Source organism: Copadichromis virginalis, linkage group LG7 (genome assembly GCF_057382275.1).
Source record: "Copadichromis virginalis isolate Kocher_CV1m ecotype Utaka linkage group LG7, C_Virginalis_male_GT1.1, whole genome shotgun sequence".
Taxonomy (NCBI): Eukaryota; Metazoa; Chordata; class Actinopteri; order Cichliformes; family Cichlidae; genus Copadichromis; species Copadichromis virginalis.
This window is the reverse complement of record NC_140624.1, coordinates 15,269,455-15,289,231: the sequence shown is the minus strand read 5'-3', so window position 1 is coordinate 15,289,231 and position 19,777 is coordinate 15,269,455. Positions and strand designations below refer to the sequence as shown.

The following is a 19,777-nucleotide window of genomic DNA, read 5'->3' as shown; positions in this document are numbered from 1 at the left end:
ATGCATTCCTGCTTTGATGTAATTTTGGGGTCGAAAGGCATTATCCTTGCATTACCAGAGAGCGCATGCTGTCAGAGAGAGACACAGTGGAGATGTTGAAAACACAAGTTGATCATTTAATAAATGTGCATCTATATTTTCTCAACAAAAAAAGATTATTTATTGTGTGTCCTAAGGTGGAATATGATCAAGTTTGTAACGTAAAAAGACTATTCTGTCTGTGTTTTTAAAGCTCTTTGGGTAAAGGTGCCCACTGTACCATCCTACCATCCTGTTTGGATGTCTTTACCTTGAGCTCACTGATAGATGACAGAAGTCCAGCTCCATAAGCTCGCAGCTGCCCCTCTTGTTTGCATAGACCAAACTCCACAGTGAAGAAATAGCACTGCAACCCAGAAGAAGAACACAAGCAATTAGGACGACCTTGTTGGATTTTAAAAAAGAAATATCTTCATAAATATTGTTTGAAAAGAAGATTGCAGCAGTGACTCTTACAGTGGCCAGTTTTTGAACTGAATCATCGGAGGCTCCAAGTGAAGCGAGACCAATCTCCTGAGAAAACTGAGCAAAGCTGGGCTCTGCCAGCAGCGGGACGTGGCCCAGCAGCTCATGGCATGTGTCCCTTAATAATAAAAGAAAACCAAATATTAAAACCAAAATTAACATTTAGATTACATATTTAGATATAGTGTTGGCTAGTACTCACGGTTCAGGGGTGTACAAGGGGTCGGAGCTGTGCCGCACATACTGGGTGCAGTGGAAAACGCGGAATGCCAAACCAGCAAGAAAGTCACGGGGGGACAGGTAACCTGCCACAGGCCTGATGGTAAATCCAGTACGTTCTAGAAAGATAGTGAAAATATATTGCATTGAGTGATTGCACCACTAAAAGTGAACAAAATGATTTAAATCAAAGGAATATTTTAATCAAAATTGATAATTTACCCCTGAGGAAGCGTGACACATCTTCCAGCTGAGGGATGTTGTCCTCCCGACATTCACAATATTTGGACAGCAGTGGCAAGTTCTTCAAGTATTCCCGGCAGGCGTGGGTAGGGTACAGCTTGTTGAGCTCCCTGTACACAACACCCCAAGTCTTCACTTCCTCCTGTGTGAACTCAATATGAGGAATGGGATCTCCACTGGAAAAAGACAGAAAAAACTCCATAAGAATCATGATTTTTTTAAAAATACAATAGACATTTAAATAGATCAAAACTTACTGTTTGTAGGCCATGGCAAGATCTGCAAAATACTTTCGCCTTTTCCGATAGACATTGTCCTTGAAACCCTGATAAAGAGAAATGTAAAAATATAAGAATGCTTCATTTTAAGAGAGTTTGGTTTTGTTTGCTGAAGTGAGGCAGCGGGTTGATAATGTACCGGATGGTCAGCATCCAGTTCAGATCCATACATCAGGACTCGGTTAGCACACTTATCCAAGTCTGAAATCTTCTTTGGGAACCAGGGTACTTCATACATATCTGAGAACAGAAGAAAAAAGGTGCTCAAATTTAATGTTGTACCTTTAATTCAGCATCTGGAGTGTATTCACTCACTACTTTCTCACCTTCCTCGCGTAGACAGGAGTTATCTGGAGGCTCCATATCCACCACATTCACATGCTTCCGCAGCAGCTGGATGATTTCATTCAGTTGCTCGTGGTTGCTGTCACAGTCCACAAAAATTTCAAACTCAGAGTTGCGTCTTTTGGATTTCCTGGACTCAATGTGTACAAGGTTCACGTGGTTTTCCTGCGAGAATAAAACAAAAGAATTCTTTATTCATTTCAAAGCTAACAATGTGTCGCAATCAAGTCATTCTGTAAAAAGGAGCAGGGTTTGGGGGATGTACCTGGAAGAGTTTGAGTGCCTTTACAAGTCCCCCAACTTCATTCTTCAAGGAAAAGATGATTGTCGCTCTCCCTTTCTCTGATGAATTCTTCTTTTCGTTGTTTTCTTCAATTTTGGTGAAGGTTGACTTGTTTATCTGAAAATGATCAACAAAGACAGAGCGATTCAGTTGTGTATAATAGGGAGAAAAAAAACAGTGGAGCAAATGAACTTTTGCTAGCCAATCTAAACTGGCTTTAAAATAATAATTAAGTCTACATATTGCACTTATCCACAGACTTGATGCAGAGCTTCTAATTAATTAAGACTATAAAACCATCCTAAATAACAACAATAATAATCCTATAAATATAAAGAGTTGCAGACAGTCAGTCAGTCTTTAAAACATACACTGGCAGGTATATTTGTTACTCTAAAGGGAATCATTGGCTTTTTCTTGACATCGCTGGTGTAAAAAATGAGTAATGGAAGTGCAGTGCATGCGCACAGGCAGGGCTCAGATTAAGGCTGACCAACTTGTTTGTCCAGTTCAGCACCTCGGATAGCGCTCTCACGTTGACGCGTGCCTGTGCGCGCTGCACACGCCAGGGGAAAATTATTTTAATCCTGCCTCAGATTTTAGCAGCGAGGCTGTTAAGATGCCAACAGCACAGAATAACTAATCTGTTTTGATTGACTCCAAAGTCTTCTCCTTTACTCTACCTGTATACTGCTTATTGAGGTATTTTTTAAAAAAATTAACCCGCGCTCCCCCCCCAAAAAACTTTCGAATTTGTCATCAAACAATAGGTACATAATGCCAAAGTCCAACGTTTAGACTGGATTAAAAGGATCACGCCCCTCACGTGAGACAATTAAATTCAGTTAAATTATTTCCTACCACATTTCGCCCTTCGTACATGGTGTAGACCGCGCGGCACACCAGTTTTCGGTGAGCCCTTGCCGGTAGTATCCCTGAAAGCATTAGTGCATGGAGTCTGGATCAGGACGCTGCCCGAGGTCAACGTTTTGCGTCTCGGTTTAACGAAGATGAACTTGTCTCTGTCTCAAAGAATCGCCTTACAGCAATCTCATTTGGAGAGCGGGGAAGCCTATTATTAGCTCCCCTCCACTCTGAAATCTCGCCACACGTTAGGGACGCGCTTAATCACTACAGCGCGCACGTTTTTTAGGCCGTTAAGTGGGAGAACATCGCTTCCCCTCATCAAATACTTTACTTTTTATAGTTGTGAAATAAATACGATTTTTTTTTTTTTAAATCCAGGGGTATAAACGAGAAACATAAAAAATGTTAGATTTTTTTTAAAACAGGTGTGATCACATTTGCATGCATGGGGGTATAATTTGTCCAGCTTTTACTTTAATAGGATTTAGTAACGTGTTCCGCTGTAAAATCTGCCTTAAACGTCGTTGATTTCTTTTACTCCAGTTTAAACATGTGTGTTTTTCGTTTTATCTCCATGTCTAAAGCAGCTGCGATATTGTCCTGGAGTACCTGTCAGCGTTTTCTATTTTCCCCTTGCATGTGCTTGGAGACATCACATACTGCAGGTTGATCGGTTTATCTTTTATCTCCTCTGTCTGCGAATGGTGCTCAGCATGAGCACTGAAGTGTCTTTTATCATACCAAATTCAGATGTCTCTCTTTCTTTAACCCTCTTAACTCTTTGACGTAAATTACGGTATAACAAAACGGCTTAAATTAATCTGCGCTGACGACAAAGTGAAAGCTTATTCGATAAGATGACCCGCACAGATCTCCCCACCACTGTCCAAAAAAGTCACTTAAAAACAAAACAAAGCAAAAGTTCTTCATCTTGTTTGTTTCTATTGATTTGATCGAAGATAAAGGGGTTTCTTTAAGATAGAATAATAAAACCTTCCTCCTTCTTCTCTTTCTGTGAAGTTCTTACCTCATTGTTCAGCAGTTTTTCTTCAAAGCCGAGGTTCATAGAGTCAAAAGATCTTCCTCTACGTGGTCCTTCGATTTTGTTTGAGTACATGTTAAAGTGCTGCTGTTCTTGTTTTTTTTTTTTTGTTTTTTGTTTTTCCCCTTTCAGGCCTTTTTATTTAGTTGGCTTTCCTCTTTGCAAAGTGGGGTGTCTACCCAGTGGAGTGGCGCGCCGTGCTATTTAACCGCACTGAGAAATAGGGAGGGGGCAATAAGCTCACCCAAAGCAGCAAATGGAAAAGGAGCAGCAGCACCGCCCACATCATTAGGGGGAAAGGGGTGTCTTTTTAATTCACCTAAAGGCCCGATCAGTCACGAAATCAGATTTTACCAGGAGAATACCAATCACGTTTCACGCCTATTAGGAAGCTTTGCTCTCTCTCTCTCTCTCTTTTAATGTTTGAATTGTTTAGCTATTACTAAATATGTTAAATGTGAACTCATGTTAGATTGGTACACAGAGGTCATTCTTATTGCTTGCTGACACCCTGAGACAAAGAAAAGATTGAGGTTTAAGATTTAAGTAGCCCACCAGCCTTCCATCCAGTGATCCAAACATGCTCTCCCCCCACTTCGAAATCCCGCACCATAAGCTCCTCTAAGTTCTTGCACATAACAGCCATAATCTGCATGCTTTCCATTCTTTAACACAATGCACCTTTTTAAATGAGATCAAGACAGAAAGCAGAGAGAGCTTCAGAGGCCTCTACAGACAGAATCAAGGTGAAGCGGCGCTGGACGTGAGAGACCTCATTACTTTAAACAGATAACACCACTGTTTACTCTTAAGCTTTAGTCACCTTACACATAGGACGGGTGACATGTCTCTGGCTCTTAGCAAGCTCTTTTAGCTGCTCGCTGATCTAATGTGATGATACATGTGGCTAATGCACATGCTGTTTGTCTCAGGTGGTCCTGGGCTGTGTCACTCGTGACACGGACAGATGCTTTACACAACCCAAGCGGGCAATGAAGGGAACTTCCTCCTCAGATGTTGTGTAAGATAGAGCTAGAAGTGTTCACCTGACAGCCTCTTAAGACTCGCACTGATGTGATGTGGCCATAAAGTTTGTAGCAAAGAACGCGTAAACATGTTTACCTTACTGTTAGCTTAAGCTCCTTATTGCTTCCATGTAGAAGGTGAACATTTCTGCTTCACTGTGCAAACACAATATGCACACCCTGGGTAACAAAACACAGGCTGAACATAAACAAATCAGAATTTTATTAAGTTACATTATGGTAAGAAGCACTGAAACAGGAACTCTGTTGTTTATTTAGGGAGATGAAATAAAAATGTCAGTTAACCGTTTAAGTTCAGATACCCAGCTTTTTAAACCTAAGGATTTGTAATAAGTTAGAAGTTAAATTTCCCAATTTCCTCAATCCTAATTTTAAGAACATAATAATAGTATTTATTAGCAATAGGAAGAAAAAACAAAACCTAAAAAAATACACTATATATATATTTGTATATGTCTGTTTGTCATTTTGGTGCACTGCTAGAAAAAAAACTAAACTGATTCAACATGTCATAAAATATGAAGGAATCAGCGCAGATCATTTTTTAAGAATAAATCAATCTCCATATGATGCAATTTAGACCTCTGATAAAAGTCTTTGTAATCCAGAGGCTCTTTATTTACACCACAATATGTTGAAGGTTATTAAGAAGACTGCTGCTGTGTAAAGCAATAAAGAGTGCTCTGGCAGGTATTGTGGCCACTAGAGAAATGTTAATAGATGGAACATTTTTTTCCTCTGCAAAGTATTGTGTCTTGCCTCTTGAGCACGAGGAGAGGAAAGCAGCCTAATGAACAGTGTGTCAGTATCGTTCAGGGCTCTCTAACGAACGGTACCTTTCAAGAATCAAGTAAGACGGTGTTGCACACAGAGCACCGAGCACATCCAAATTCCCTCATAATATAATTTCCACAGATCTGACTTTTATGCTGCACAGGCCCTGTCTATGTCTTTGATGTCCTTGCATCTTGACAACTCCAGGACCAGCTCCCCTTTGTTTAATGAGTGTCAGAGGCTATTAGAGTTCATGTTGGATCCAGTTTAAAAAGCATCGGTTTATCTGTCCCCTCCTGTCTTATGTTGGGAATATAATTTTCTTTTAAATCACGTTTAAACAAAAATCTAAACTCTTATTGACAATGACTAGTGGCTCGTGCCGTTTCTGCTTCACCACTCAGAGGGGAATTGACTCAAGATGCACTGAGATGCTTTAAGCCAACAAGGGTCAGAGAGTGCAGCATGAATAAGATGGCTCATTCTAGTTCGTTCTCCTGATGACTCACCTCTCTTATGTGAACAGTAGTCTCTTGATAATTAAGATGAAATGCTACAGTGCAACAATATAGCTAATAATAAACATCAATCTGAAACCCTGTTGTCCAGCTGAAGTATAATAATTATATTATTGGAAATTATATCATGAAAATTATGCAAAACCTCTTTTGTGAACACACTCATCACACAAACCTTCTAAAGTTTCAAGTTAAATGTGCAATTTTTGGTATAGTTACAGAAATACATCTACTTATACTCTTTTTTTTCTTGAACTCAAATACTCTTAGACTCAAAACAGATTTCTTCCAGCTTTTGATGAGGCTTTTCATGCTCTTCTAGAGTAAGATAATGAGACTACTCAACACATTAACACATCCGATTACAGAAACATAACCTACTTTAGAAGAAACCAGCCATGGGATTCTCTAATAGGCCTGCTAGACTCATTGTGCAAGCACAGTTGTTTTTTAAGTTTCAAAGGAAAACGCAGCACATAAGTCACTGTACACACTCTTATTCCTGTGGTTTGTGACAGACGTGACTGAGCGCGTTAAAGCTGCATGATAGCCAGTCTGTCCCAGTTCTGTTCCCTTTAATCAGAGGGATTTATTCACAGTGTCTGAGCATCAAGCTGCAAGAGATCTCTCTGGCTAATCTCACCCATGGCTATGGCTAACACGCGCATTATGTGTATTAGAACTTACTATATCTCACAGAGTGTTTGGAAAAAGAACAACACTAAATCACTACAATAACAATGAGCATTCATGGTGCACTCTCCAAGGAGAGGTCAGGGGTCACAGTGCAGGAGGTTTTGCTTAATGATACTTCAGCAGGGCAGATGCCACCTTTTGATGCACTGAGTCCTTCCCTAGTTTAGAAATACAAGGTTTACATTTGCACTCACATGATCAGTATACACCAACAACAGCTACACATACACAGCACAGCAAAAACTACACAATAAAGAAGTAACGGCTGAAAAAAACATGATCAAACATGCCTGTTTGTTTGGGATGCAATAAGAAAGATAAGAAACACTTCTTGATGCATTCTCAATCATCCAGGAAAGTAAATCTCCAAAAGTTGATTCTGTTCATCTGGACGTAGCGTTTTGTGGGAGAAACGTTTTGTGGGAGAAACGTTTTGTCACTCATAACGCTACGTCCAGATGAACAGAATCAACTTTTGGAGATAAGAAACACTTATTTATCATAAAAGATCATGATTAATCAAGATCTAACGAGGAGCTTAAATACAGACTGAATGTAACTATTTTGGTGTGCTATTATGTGCTAGCATTTATATGCTGATATAAAGATTAACTACAACTGCCTGCTATGCTGTGCTGTGTTATATACCAGCGGTCTCCAACCTTTTTTGCGCCACGGACTGGTTTATGCCCGACAATATTTTCACGGACCGGCCTTTAATGTGTCGTGGATAAATACAACAAAAACTAGTACCGGTACTGGAAAAAAGAAGATTTATTCATAACACACGTGAAAAGACCCAGGAAAACCGAGTTAACGATCAAAACGATAACAAAATAACACCGAAAACCGATAAAAACCCTGAAAATCATACATTTCACACATGAGCCTCAACTCTCGCGGCCCGGTACCAAACGACTCACGGACCGGTACCGGTCCGAGGCCCGGGGGTTAGGGACCGCTGTTATATACGATGTAATTATAAATACATATGTAACCATTCACACTGGACACATACAGATTTTGTAGCGTTAGAAAAAAAGAAAGGCAATTTACCCTTACAATTAAGGCTTTATTTAATATCACAGTAATTTGATTAGTTAATTGTGTGATTTTATAGTAACTTTATTTATTAATGAATCGAGTAATTTGTATTTTATTTGATATACAATTTTGTAATTTGACAGGCTTCAGTTCAAGTAAAGTACTGATTATTCTTCCTAAATAATAAAAGTTATTAATAAAGACATTATTGGAATTCGTTTAATGTGTTTTATTGAACAAACTCAGCCACACCAAATTTCTTTTAATGGTATATCAATAGTGAGGACTTGCATTTCATAGGAAAGCTCAGATACACGAGTGGGTATAAATTAAATAATTTGAGCGAATGTTTCTTTTCATATTGTAGGAAGATGAACGTTACCAGTGGGATGGGATATCTGTGCTCCCTTCCCAGCAGCTGATTATAAGACCAGTGTTTGAATTTCCAAATATCCAAGGTCTTCTAATAGCACTTCATCAATAGAATTCCAGTCTTTCACCTAATCCTGAGCTCTGTTTCAACAACTAACTAATCAGAGCAATGAATGGTCAGCTTGCGTACACTTCCTGTGACAGGGCTGCTTCTCTTTAATTAGCTCCATTTCTTTCAATGCAGAACAAACAGCAACATATGCCACTTGGTGACAGGCGTCAGTGTACACAAGAACCGGCTAGAGCTGCACCCATAAACACCTGCTGCATTCAAAACAGACGCGTTGGACGTGATGCAAAAAAATGATAGAGCATCACTGAACATGTTCCGCATGTTCTGTTTATTCTGGTGTCATATCAGATCATGTAAAAAACACAATTAGTTAAAGTGATGGCAATGGCAGTATTGCATCCCTAAATGTAACAGATTCACCAATACAAGCAGCTTAAAACATAATTCAAGGAAAAATATAAAGGATGTTTTTTAACACAGCACTTCTTGAAAAAACAAAAATATATTAATTAATTTACTTATGTGATACTAATTTATTTTATGAAATAATTTGCCTTCATATAAGCCTTTTACACTCTAATGATGACGTCCAGATCAAGGCAAGCAAATATAACTCTCATAGGCTGATGTCTAACAAATATGAAACACAGATTAATTCATTCTTAATTTATAATTATTATATCATTATATTTGAATTCATTTATTTGGTGATTCAAAACCTTTCCACCTCTCTATAAAAGAGATTGAGCTGCTAAGTAGCGCCCACGCTGTGTATTTTATCATTACAATATCCTTCCTTGATAACTTTATTAAAGAAGCACAAAAGGCGGTTAAGGCAAACGCAAATATCGTCGTAGCCACATCACTTTTTTGCGAGCAGCAAAGGTCAGAGGCTTTGATATCCAGGGATAACGTGAGGGGAACATTTTCATTGTCAATCTGTTGACAAGAGATAGAAAGCCAGGGAACTCAGGAAATGAACTGAAGGGGGCTTTGATTGCACCCACTGCATCACGCGTCTTTATTAACACGCCTTAACCAGGCGGATCTGAATAGGACGGGCCTTGGAATCAAAGGATGGGGACGTGACGCTGCACACGCATTCTTCATCCCTTCATTATCGCTCATCCACCCCCAGCAACAACCGCTAGAACAGTGTTGGGGCCATTCTGCACACTTGTGACAGCTCAATTATGATAACCCTGGCTTTAGAAAATGCACTTAAAGCACATTGAAAGATCAAGTCACAAAATCATAAAAATTAAACGTCTGCTGATTTTGACAAATTCCTTTTAATCTTAAATAGTCTTCTAATTTCATTGATGCGGTCCCTCAATTTAATGTTTAATGACTGTTTCTTGGTGTAGAAGAGACATTTATTAACTCCTCAGTCTCTCAAAGAGAACATTTCCATGTCAGTGTTTTATGTCAGTGCTTTATAAAAGCCCTTTCACAGGACGTGACCTTAAGGTTAATCCAAAATTCAGTGTGAGGGAAAATGTTATGTCATTTAAAAGACCAACACATTTGTGGGCAAAAAACAAAGAAATCACTGACATCCAACATCAGGCTCAGACAGATCTGACATGCCTCAGTGCCAGTGATGTGTATAATACGCCATCCACGCAGCGAACAGCCTGCTGTGTTGTGTTCACAGAGTCGGATCATATCAACTCTACATGAAGAATGGCAGACCGACAATAAGGTTTGGCAGGGCAGCAGGAAACATCTGGGCTTCACCCTGATCTCAGTGACATGACACGCCTGGAAGCGAGGCTCCGAGACAGAGTAGCGAGCACAGTGCAAGTCACTGGCTACAAGCAAGCTTGACAGGCCAAGCGTGATTACACTCTAGCCATTTACAGCACAAACAGGTCATGACGTCTAGATCAAGACACTGGTTACCTCAACCTACGTGGATCATGGGTGTAGCTGACGCTCAAACACGTGTTTTGTTCTGTGTTTTCTCCCCCCACATAGGGCGATCTGTCTCACGTACACTCGGGATTTCCATTAGAAAGAGCGTTCACATCAATCCAAGCTTTAATTAAAAAGCTGCTATATTCACAGAGCCTTCCTGAGCTTTGCTGGAAATGCGCAGGTTCTCTTGCTCTTCTCCATGAGTGGGCGAAATGGGGTATTTGGAAACCAAATGAGTTCATTGTTGCCAGGCTCAAGCCTTTCATCTAATTTTATTGTCCTTACAAGAGTGACTGTCACCCTCTGGTAAACACTTGATGTTGTCATCAGCATTAGCATCATTACTCATATGCTTAAAAAGGTGAGCCCATACACTTATCTCAGTTTTATCTTAAATAAATATTTATATTTTTTAAATTTAATTAGATAAAAATCTAGAATTAATCAAATATACATACATTTAGAATATTTAACAGTGCATTTCGAAGTATTTTAGAAGTAAGCATACAGGTTTGTTAATGTTTGGTTAGAAATTTCTTTTCTCAGCCTGTGAGAAGATATTTTCTCCTGTGTATGTTCCTGACAGACACAAGGAAAGAAAAAAGAAACAGTCAGAAGCATTTAAATAACCAAAGTGAGTTCATTTACTTATAACCAAATATATAACTACTACCTTATATAAAAAAAACACTTAAAATTGTGGTTTGACATTATTAAATTTTAGTGCCAGTTGGCTGTCTTAAAAGCTCTAAATTGTGTTGACTGAAGCTGAATGTTAAGAAAAATACTTTATTCCTAGTCTGGAATCAGAACGTAGTATTAATAATGACTTGAATTCCTCATTGCAGATTATTCAGCTCTTTTTTTGCAATTTCTACATGAAAAAACACTAAAAAAGGCTTAAAGACAAATTACTTTTAATTAAACACTGTCTGTAATTAAATACAAAAATAGTATTCTTAAAAAAGGCTTAAAAAAAACAACAACCCCAAACTTTAATTTTCCAGACTTAACTTAAAAGTAGCTTACAATATTCAAATACATGACAGTTTGCCATTCGTGATGTTGTCCTTCCAGTGGAAATGCAAATAGCTCGTTTTGAAGCAGGATCTTTGGAGAGGAAATACTGGCTGCTATAAAAAGCAGAGGTGAGAGTCTGAATGAGTGCTGAACACTGATCTGCAGGGTGCTTCAGACGGGACACTGTGTCCTTATCACATCTGCCAACTGGGGATCAGCCTCTGACAACACGGTCTGCAGGTGCTGAAACTGCACAAGAGGAGGAAGGGCAGGGTGGAAACATAATGTTTATTTTCCACAGGAGCTGTGGGAGTATGGCAGCAGTCCATCACACATCCTGATCTGACACGAGCTCTAAAATAAGTATTTTGCTGTATTAATAGCATTACAGGTCAACAATTTCTGCCTACAGTTTACATCTGGACAAGTATTATGTGATGTTTTTTAAATAGTATAGTAGTATTCTATCTTGAAAACCCACCAAAGGTATTAAAGTATTAGAAATTCTGAGCATTTGCTTTTTATACCCAGTGAAGAATGTCATTGTTCATTTTGCTATGAATAAATCTTTTTTCTCAAAATATCTTTTCAAAATAATATAAATTTGAATTTTAATCAGAAGGTTTTAGGATTTCATGATGAACTGTGACTCACTGTAACATACCTACAAGGACTCCAGGTCTTAAAATCTGACTGTAACTCTGTAACATGAGTTCATCCTTCTCAAGTAAAAGCAATAAGTCTGTGTTAAAATATTTGACAAGTTGTCCCGTTATTTCTGACAAAACAACAGTTTGTTGTGTTTGTGCAAATGAAACCTCAGTTAACTTAAAACGGCCTAAACCCCTTTGAACGGTATCTATTCACATGTACGTGTCTCATTGTAAATTAACCATTTAGAAGGAGCACTTACTGAATTCTTAAACTTGGGAAGTAAAGTGGCAGCAGCTGCGAGGCAGGTTTTCTCTGTGAGGTAAACTTTCTTCACCAAATCTGCAACTGTGTCCTAAAATGGGGGGTAAAAAAAATCCATATTTAAACCTTGGTTTTTACTGGCTGCTGATTAAAATGATCTGGCCCACAAAAGTGAGCAAAATAAATCCCTAAATATTACCTTTTGAATGTGAATGAAGAGGTCAGCCAAAAACTCTGCTGTGATCTCTGCAACAGTCTCGAGGTGCTCATCTTTTTCATCTTCTTTGTTTGCACTGCCGTCTTTGCACTCATTTTGGTACTGGCATACCCGCAAGATGCTCCCAATGAGAGGCAAACCTAGAGGTATTCAACCAAAAACGCAGCAAATTAAAAAAAACAAAATAATGTTTACCGTATATTCATTCATCACCCAAAAAACTGAAACTGCACAGATGGGTCATCCTTTTCAAAGAGACTAAAGCCCAAACACTTCCACACAGTTTAATCTTTGTTTACTGTTTGCAGTTCTGGGGTCCGTTCTTCATACCTCGCTAAGTAAGTTAGCTGGATTTGATTGTTGACGATTTCGCGTGATCTTGGATCGTTCGGTTCTCCGAAGCTAATCCGGGACTTGCTGTCATAGCAACAGATCCGTAAACGTAAACCTGCTCGGGAGCAGGTTTACTTTATGTAAACAGGATTAGATCGCAGCCACTCAGGTATGTCCGCTTCATTTATACGAAAGCAACAGTGACATTTTACCACTGTTTTACCATAAATAAATATTATCAATGTAACTAAAGATAATGCAGTACTTGATTCTTTTATTGATTTCATACAGATACATACAGGTCATTTCCTAAAAAAAGGGAAATGTACTATTAATCATTCTATTTCATGTATTTGATTATTTCAGATGTAATTCATATTTTAGAGTAGTAATAGTAAATTACTTCGTGTAATCAAGATGAGAGACCACGGCTATAAAAGCGAAGGTGGATTTGGGAAGCCTGTCGCAGCCATGTCCTGTCCGTATACGCGAGCCACCCATTGCGGAAGGTGCAAGATTGATAAGGAGAGTTTTCAGAATTCAGCGTATATTGCGGGATAGACAGGATCCTTTAGCTCAGCGCGACAGTGTGCTCATAGAGAGATATCGATTTTCCCGTGAGGGTATTATTTACTTAACCAACTTGTTGACGAGGGGGTGCAGGACCACCACCTGTCTTTTTTTGCTCTGCCCTTTTCTTGGTTGCTGTGATAAACAAACAAACAGATTATTTCAGGGTCTCTTTTCAAGAGACTAAAAGCAATATAAGCGATAAATATTACCATTCTGTAGAATATTCTTATATTTCACTTTTACTTGTTCCCATGTTCTAGTGGGTCCTGTTGTGGCTCTAATGTGAAAGAGGATATAATATAACATAATATAATATAATGTAATATAATATAATAAATTTACCCTACCGCCTACTGGTGTTGGCCAGAGGGGCCGATGGCGCGATATGGCAGCCTGGCTTCTGTCAGTCTGCCCCAGGGCAGCTGTGGCTACAACCGTAGCTGCCTCCACCAGTGTGTGAATGTGAGAGTGAATGAATAGTGGCATTGTAAAGCGCTTTGGGTGCCTTGAAAAACGCTATATAAACCCACTCCATTAGTATTATTATTAAATTACTTACGAGTTTAATTTGTCAGCAACTTTCTGCCAGCCCTCTCTCCTTGCTTTTGCAGCCTTTGCAGTGTTCCCTTGCGTTTTGATTAAACTCTGAAACTCCTGAAATCCCTCACTCAAGAGTTCTTGCTCTGCTGCCGAAAAATACTGCGCGCGCTCCTTCGACATTTTCGCCGACCAATCAAAGGGTTGCCGATCAATGTTTCTACTATCGATGCGCAGCCCCTGTTAAGCCACCCAGTGATCTCACATTACTTCATCCAGCTATACTAATCGTCAACAACAGGTGTGTTTGGAGAACCGGAATAGCGAGCTCAAAGTTGGCGCGATGATTTGATCTTGGATGTTTTAAGCGAGGTACGAAGAACGGACCCCTGCTCACAGCCTAATGAGCTCAGCTGAATGTTTGTGAACACTGGTGACCTCTGGTGGTGTTTTAGGCTTCAATATGACAACAGCTTAACAGACAGACAAGTCTAATTTTAGGATGGCACTGAAAATCATACCGTGATATACAGCAACATTCATTTAAACTAATTATTCAAACAATGGGGTGACCACAAAATCTGCTTTCTTCACTTCCTGTATGGCTATCAAGAGGACTTATTATTATCGGCAACATTCTCTGTGCAGCTAAACATCAGTGTAGCTTTATGAAAACTTACTTCTGTCACTTTTGCTGCACCACTCATCGTGACATTTATAAAGAGCCTGCAGCACAGCAAGTGCTTGGACCAGAATGCTTTTCTGTTCATGCAGTACAACTGGAAGATCATTTGGTTGGCAGAGGTCCTCACACACGACGTCACAGACAAACTCCCACACAGATTTCCCCGGTCCATCAGAAGCAGCTAGAAGAAATACACAAAGTCTAATTTTAAAAGGCAACCACTTCTCTATTGTTATCTGATAATGGTTTAAGAACAAGATTTCAATAAAGACCTTTTAGTACTGAAATGTCTCACCAAAAACCTGAATCCCCTCATCTATAGTTGTAAGTAACTGGAGGATATGAAGGTAAACCTCTAGGCCATTCGGACTCTCTGATCTGTGAAAACAATTTAATACTGTGGATTCTTGACAATCAACCTCACCTTTAATTTCACAAGTACATTGTATTTAGTTTAACTCTGCAGTAAGAGCCTGGTTAAATGATATGCGTCATCAAAAACAGTAATACAAATACTTCATAAAACAGATTCAGATTCCCACCTGAGCTGCTTGGCTGCTTCAAGAAGACATGAGGTCATCTCCAGATGGCTTTCACCATCATCCCCCTGCTCCTCATCAGGCTGAGCTGTGATCCAACTCTTCATTAACTCTTCATCAAGGTCAAACAATTTGTCAACTAGTTCTCCCACCTTCTCAAGCAGATCCGCTGTAAACACATTCAGTATATACTTATAATGGTAAGTTTACAACACACTCATGTCAACAATAATTATAAGCGTCACAGGGACTTGCAGTGTCAAACAATACAAGTAACCAGGTTATTACTGAAGAAATGGACTAAAACTGGAATTAAACAGAATAAAAATAAATACTATTGGTGGAGCTGCACATGATGAAACAGAGATTGGAGCGCACAGATGTGTGCTGTCGTATTCGCTGAAGCCACAGTGAACAGACATCTTTCTGAGAAAGACAGGTCAGCAGCAATCTGCAAACATCATGAGGAAATATGAATATTTCTCGTTCCGTTTCTCTATTTCACACGTCTACATAAAATGCAAATCTCACCTGCTTGTTTCCAGCAGTGTTGGAGGATCGGTATCTCCCAGAAGCAGCAGCACCACAGACCTGTGGACACAAAGAGTAGATTGAAACCCATTTATGTACAACAGGGGTGGGGAGCTCTGGGCCTCAAGGGCCAGTGTCCTGCAGGTTTTGGATATCACCCTGGGTCAACAAACCATTAGGTCATTACCAGACATCTGGAGAACTTGTTGAGGAGATAATTTAAACATTTGAATCCGCTGTGTTGGATAAAAGACACACCTAAAACTTGAAGGACACTGGCCCTTGAGGCCTGGAGTTCCCCACCCCTGATGCACAACATCTATCAAAGAACTTTTTTTTTTTACCCACCCCAAGTCCTCATTTTGGCTCAAAGTCATACAAGTTTCAGGAAAACACGAAATATTCCCAAGGATTCCCACACTAATTTCCTAGAGGAAAAAAAGAAAGCACTGTATCAGAAATGTATTACCGGTAGAAAATAAATTAATTGTACAGGATTTATTCTGGTAGAGAAAGTATGCGTAAAAAAAGGATTTCACTCACTGTAAGTCGTGGACAACGTGATTTGGAAATCACTCCTAGAAGAATATCTGCAGCTTTAAATTCCTGCAGAAAACCAGCCACATCCTACAAACAGGTGGTAAATAAATAGTCAGTTAGTAAATATATAAACATTTAATTAATCACTTTTAACTGCAGACCATGTGAAAGCCAGGCAGGTAGAAACCAGCTTTATTTGCACTGCTTTGTAATTAAATTATTTAAATGCAAAAAAGATAGCTATTATAAACTCTGTTGTAATAACTCATACCAAAACAAGGTGTGATAAAACCAACTTGAGTTTGTTGACAAAACTACTTGCAGTAAAAAAATAGGCAACAGGTGAATTGTCTTGCCCAAGGACACAACGACCGAGACTGTTGGAGCCGGGGCTCGAACCGGCAACCTTCCGATTACAAGGCAAACTGCCAACTCTTGAGCCACGATCGCCATTAAACAGGACACAAGCTGTATGCATCATGTGTGACAGAGCAATATTTTAAGCTTTAACATCATTTGGTATTTGGAAAGTTTACCTGCAGAAATGCAAATTCTATTGTTATTTTTCAATTTTTCTTTAACGAGTAATTGATTTCTCTGTTCTGGGCAGTATACTTACCTCGATGCCACTTGTTCAAATGAAACTATTCTCCTTTAACAAGGAAAACAAACAGTGTGTGGTCTTTGGAACACAGAAGAGAAAGTCTACCTTATCCATTGCCATATCCCACACTCTGCACAAGTCTTCCTCCTCATCATCAGATAGCTGCATTGGACCTTCACAGCGCTCTTCTGAATGCTCTGTGACCATCTGCAAGACAATGTTACAGACATTACCAAATGCTGCTGTAACACTGCACACTTTCACCTACCAAACCAGCAAACCGATGCATGACTTAAGTGCTGAATGAAACGTGCAATATTTATCACTTCAGTTTACATCAGCAGCCAGCCTACATGGATGAGATGAGTCAGGGTGCTAAAAAGCCAGTGCTTGCTGTAAACAGTGTCTCCAATGGCATCCACATCTTCGTCCTCCGCTCCATCTGCTGCGTCTGGGGGTGGTGATGGGTTACGGTCCATGATAGGAGACTGTGTTTCAGCTGGAGGGGATGAGCTCTCTTTCTCCACTTGCCCAGCACCGTCAGCGCCACCATCTGAGGAAATAAACCAAGGAACGCATTACAGAAATGATGAAGGAGATTATCAGCCAATATTTTGGTGTTTCTGATTTCTACAAACTTCTCCGTAGCACTTGATGTAAAGGCTCAGTGATTATTCAGATCTCTTCAGATTGAAAAATTTAACATCAATAAGTGGCAGCAAAATCTAAGTCATTTTACCCCTTACTTCTGTTAATACCCTAACAAAAGCACTTGAACCTCTATCCACATATGTACAACTGTAGTTAAAAAGCTTGGAGTTTTAATAGCTACTTCCTTGCATTTACCAACTACAAAAAACGTACAAATAATTATCCCTGCTTGTATTACCTCTTATATAAAATACTATAATTCCCTGTACACACGTTAATCCAATTCCAGTCATTTTTGATTGTCAATAAGACTGTGTGACACAAACAAAATGTTAAAAATCCTGTTACAAATCATTAGCAATGGATATAACAATATAGTGCATTTTCCGTAAAAATGAGGGAATAGTTTATATTATCACCACATCGAAACTACTATTTATATTTTTACATTTAAATTAAATAATTAAAAATGAATTAAATATGGGCCTTACATGGCATTATCCCGTTGTGACACACATTAGCTGACCCCAGTCACGCAAGAGCTTCCTCAGCTATCATTACTGCTCCTGTATGATTGTTAGAAAACTAGCTTGTCTGCAAATATTGACTACAGAGTGTCCAGTCTCGGATCAAGTGTGCCATTAAGCTCATACAGAGATGCGTTGTTCGGCTTGTCGTTGCAGTGCAGCATGCTACATTGCAGATTTCCTCCAAAACTTCGGCCCAACACTCATAATGTGAAAGCAACAACTCAACTTGTTTGAAGTGTTTTCGGCTGGGCGTCGTGCTCCTTAAGTCTAGTGTTTTGAACAATGCATGAAACAATATATTTATAGATGTAAGTTGTAATAGCCGCATCTCTCAGGTCTGTTTCAGGCCATTGCTGGATTTTGAGTCAGTTATCTTTTTTTTTTTTGTTGTTGTTTGGGTGATTGATAGGTCACGTGTTAAGTGGCTTAACAAACAAAGAAACAAACAAGGAAAAATATTTCTCAGAAAATAGTCAGGTACAAAGACTGGACTAAACCCTTTCTCCTTGGAAGCAAAATATGGCCAGGATGGCTCAAGAATTTGGTAACCAATATATTTTAATAATTTTTGAGAGCCCTTTAAGGATCAGCTGCATGATAGATTAGAGATCGATTATCTCCACATATGTCCTCATATTCAGCTCCCAAACCACACCTAAAAACCCAAAGTGGCTGGGATTTCTCTGTTATAGCCTGCTTGACTGTTGTCAAGCCTCATAGATTCCCCCCCCCCCCAAAGTCCACAGTCAAGGTTTTTCTTATTTACTCTTTTAAGTTTGTTAGGTTTTTATTTCACTTGTTTACTTTACCTTTCCTTTTCGTTATAGTCGTGCTTTAGTTTACGTTTGCCTTTTACATTAGACGTTTGCAATGAATCGCATTTTAACTTGAACTTGTTTTTATGAGTTGTTGTTTTAAAGTGTGCCATATACGCGACAGCCACTGCGCTTGACATGCTCGGAGCATTAGAATGACGGCATACCTTAATTTTACAGGTATTTATCCGGACAAGGAAAAGGCAGCCAGCCCTCCTGGCACTTTGTCGTTAACGTAACGTTAAATGTACCGTGGCAGGGTTTGAATACAGTTTATAGTTCACCACACAAAGCTTAAACAGATTACAGTAAATCTTGTTGTATCATTTCAGTGTCATGCTAAATATTGAAACGCTAAATATCAAGAAACAACAAAGGCACACCCAGTAAAAGGTAAAGGTGGTACTTATAAATACTAAATGTTGTCCATTTCACGTTCATTGGTTAAGCTAACAGCTATAATTAGTTATTAATGGTGGATTTCTATCTAACTTTCGCAGGCAGACACACACTTTTTAACTCACCCATACTGACCGCTCTTGACTACCGTTATTAGCAGGCAATTAAAGGCAATATCATCGGATGCTTTTAACTTTTCCACCACAGCAAGCCGCTCGGTTGTTTCAAACAGCCTCCATTTAGTACTAGTGGGTATCTGCGCATGCGTGAAACCAGGACCAAGCTTCCTGCCACCCACAAATAAATAACGCCATCTGCAGTGCGCAGACGGAACTACGTGTCCACATGTGAGAGAAGCGAAGCTGGTAGTGGATTGAATCTGCAAGATAGTGTCATATTTTAAAAATTATAAGTTGATTCTGAAAACTGTTGCACTTACAGCAAAAAAAAAAACCCCAAACAAACAAACAAAACGCACAGAGAGGCTTGTAGCATGTCTCTTTCTCCTTCTGTAAGGCACCTTCCGCTAAACAGCTTCTCTGTCCATGAAGTTACATAAAGGGCTGGGTTTCACTGATTTCACTGATCTCACTGATTTCATTCGATTCAATTTTGACCCAGACAGTCAGAAATATTAAAATTCTGATCATTTATCAGAATGTTT

At 39.2% G+C, this 19,777-nt stretch overlaps 2 protein-coding genes across 2 annotated transcripts in view; both read right to left on the bottom strand.

Annotated features, from left to right (window-relative positions):
- The window catches only part of tph1a (tryptophan hydroxylase 1 (tryptophan 5-monooxygenase) a), a 5,311-nt gene extending 1,364 nt beyond the window's left edge, over positions 1 to 3,947 (bottom strand). Inside the window, exons 1-10 of the mRNA XM_085462027.1 lie at positions 3,767 to 3,947; positions 1,855 to 1,989; positions 1,571 to 1,754; positions 1,384 to 1,484; positions 1,224 to 1,291; positions 946 to 1,142; positions 707 to 842; positions 496 to 622; positions 290 to 385; positions 1 to 68 (exon numbers count right to left, since the gene is read on the bottom strand). The exon at positions 1 to 68 is cut by the window's left edge and continues 66 nt beyond it. Coding sequence (XP_085318153.1) covers positions 1 to 68; positions 290 to 385; positions 496 to 622; positions 707 to 842; positions 946 to 1,142; positions 1,224 to 1,291; positions 1,384 to 1,484; positions 1,571 to 1,754; positions 1,855 to 1,989; positions 3,767 to 3,856 — 1,202 coding nt within the window. The 5' untranslated portion in view covers positions 3,857 to 3,947. The remainder of the gene's footprint in view (positions 69 to 289; positions 386 to 495; positions 623 to 706; positions 843 to 945; positions 1,143 to 1,223; positions 1,292 to 1,383; positions 1,485 to 1,570; positions 1,755 to 1,854; positions 1,990 to 3,766) is intronic.
- A 6,903-nt stretch (positions 3,948 to 10,850) lies between these two features.
- On the bottom strand, positions 10,851 to 19,391 carry saal1 (serum amyloid A-like 1). Its single transcript, XM_085462023.1, has 13 exons — positions 19,239 to 19,391; positions 17,072 to 17,271; positions 16,824 to 16,925; positions 16,118 to 16,201; positions 15,923 to 16,002; positions 15,575 to 15,634; positions 15,379 to 15,494; positions 15,047 to 15,212; positions 14,800 to 14,882; positions 14,500 to 14,685; positions 12,359 to 12,516; positions 12,158 to 12,250; positions 10,851 to 11,493 (listed from the first exon to the last, which is right to left on the bottom strand). Exons 1-13 carry the CDS (start codon positions 19,240 to 19,242, stop codon positions 11,416 to 11,418), a joined length of 1,410 nt encoding a protein of 469 aa, XP_085318149.1. The 5' UTR covers positions 19,243 to 19,391; the 3' UTR covers positions 10,851 to 11,415.
- Positions 19,392 to 19,777: the final 386 nt, after the last annotated feature.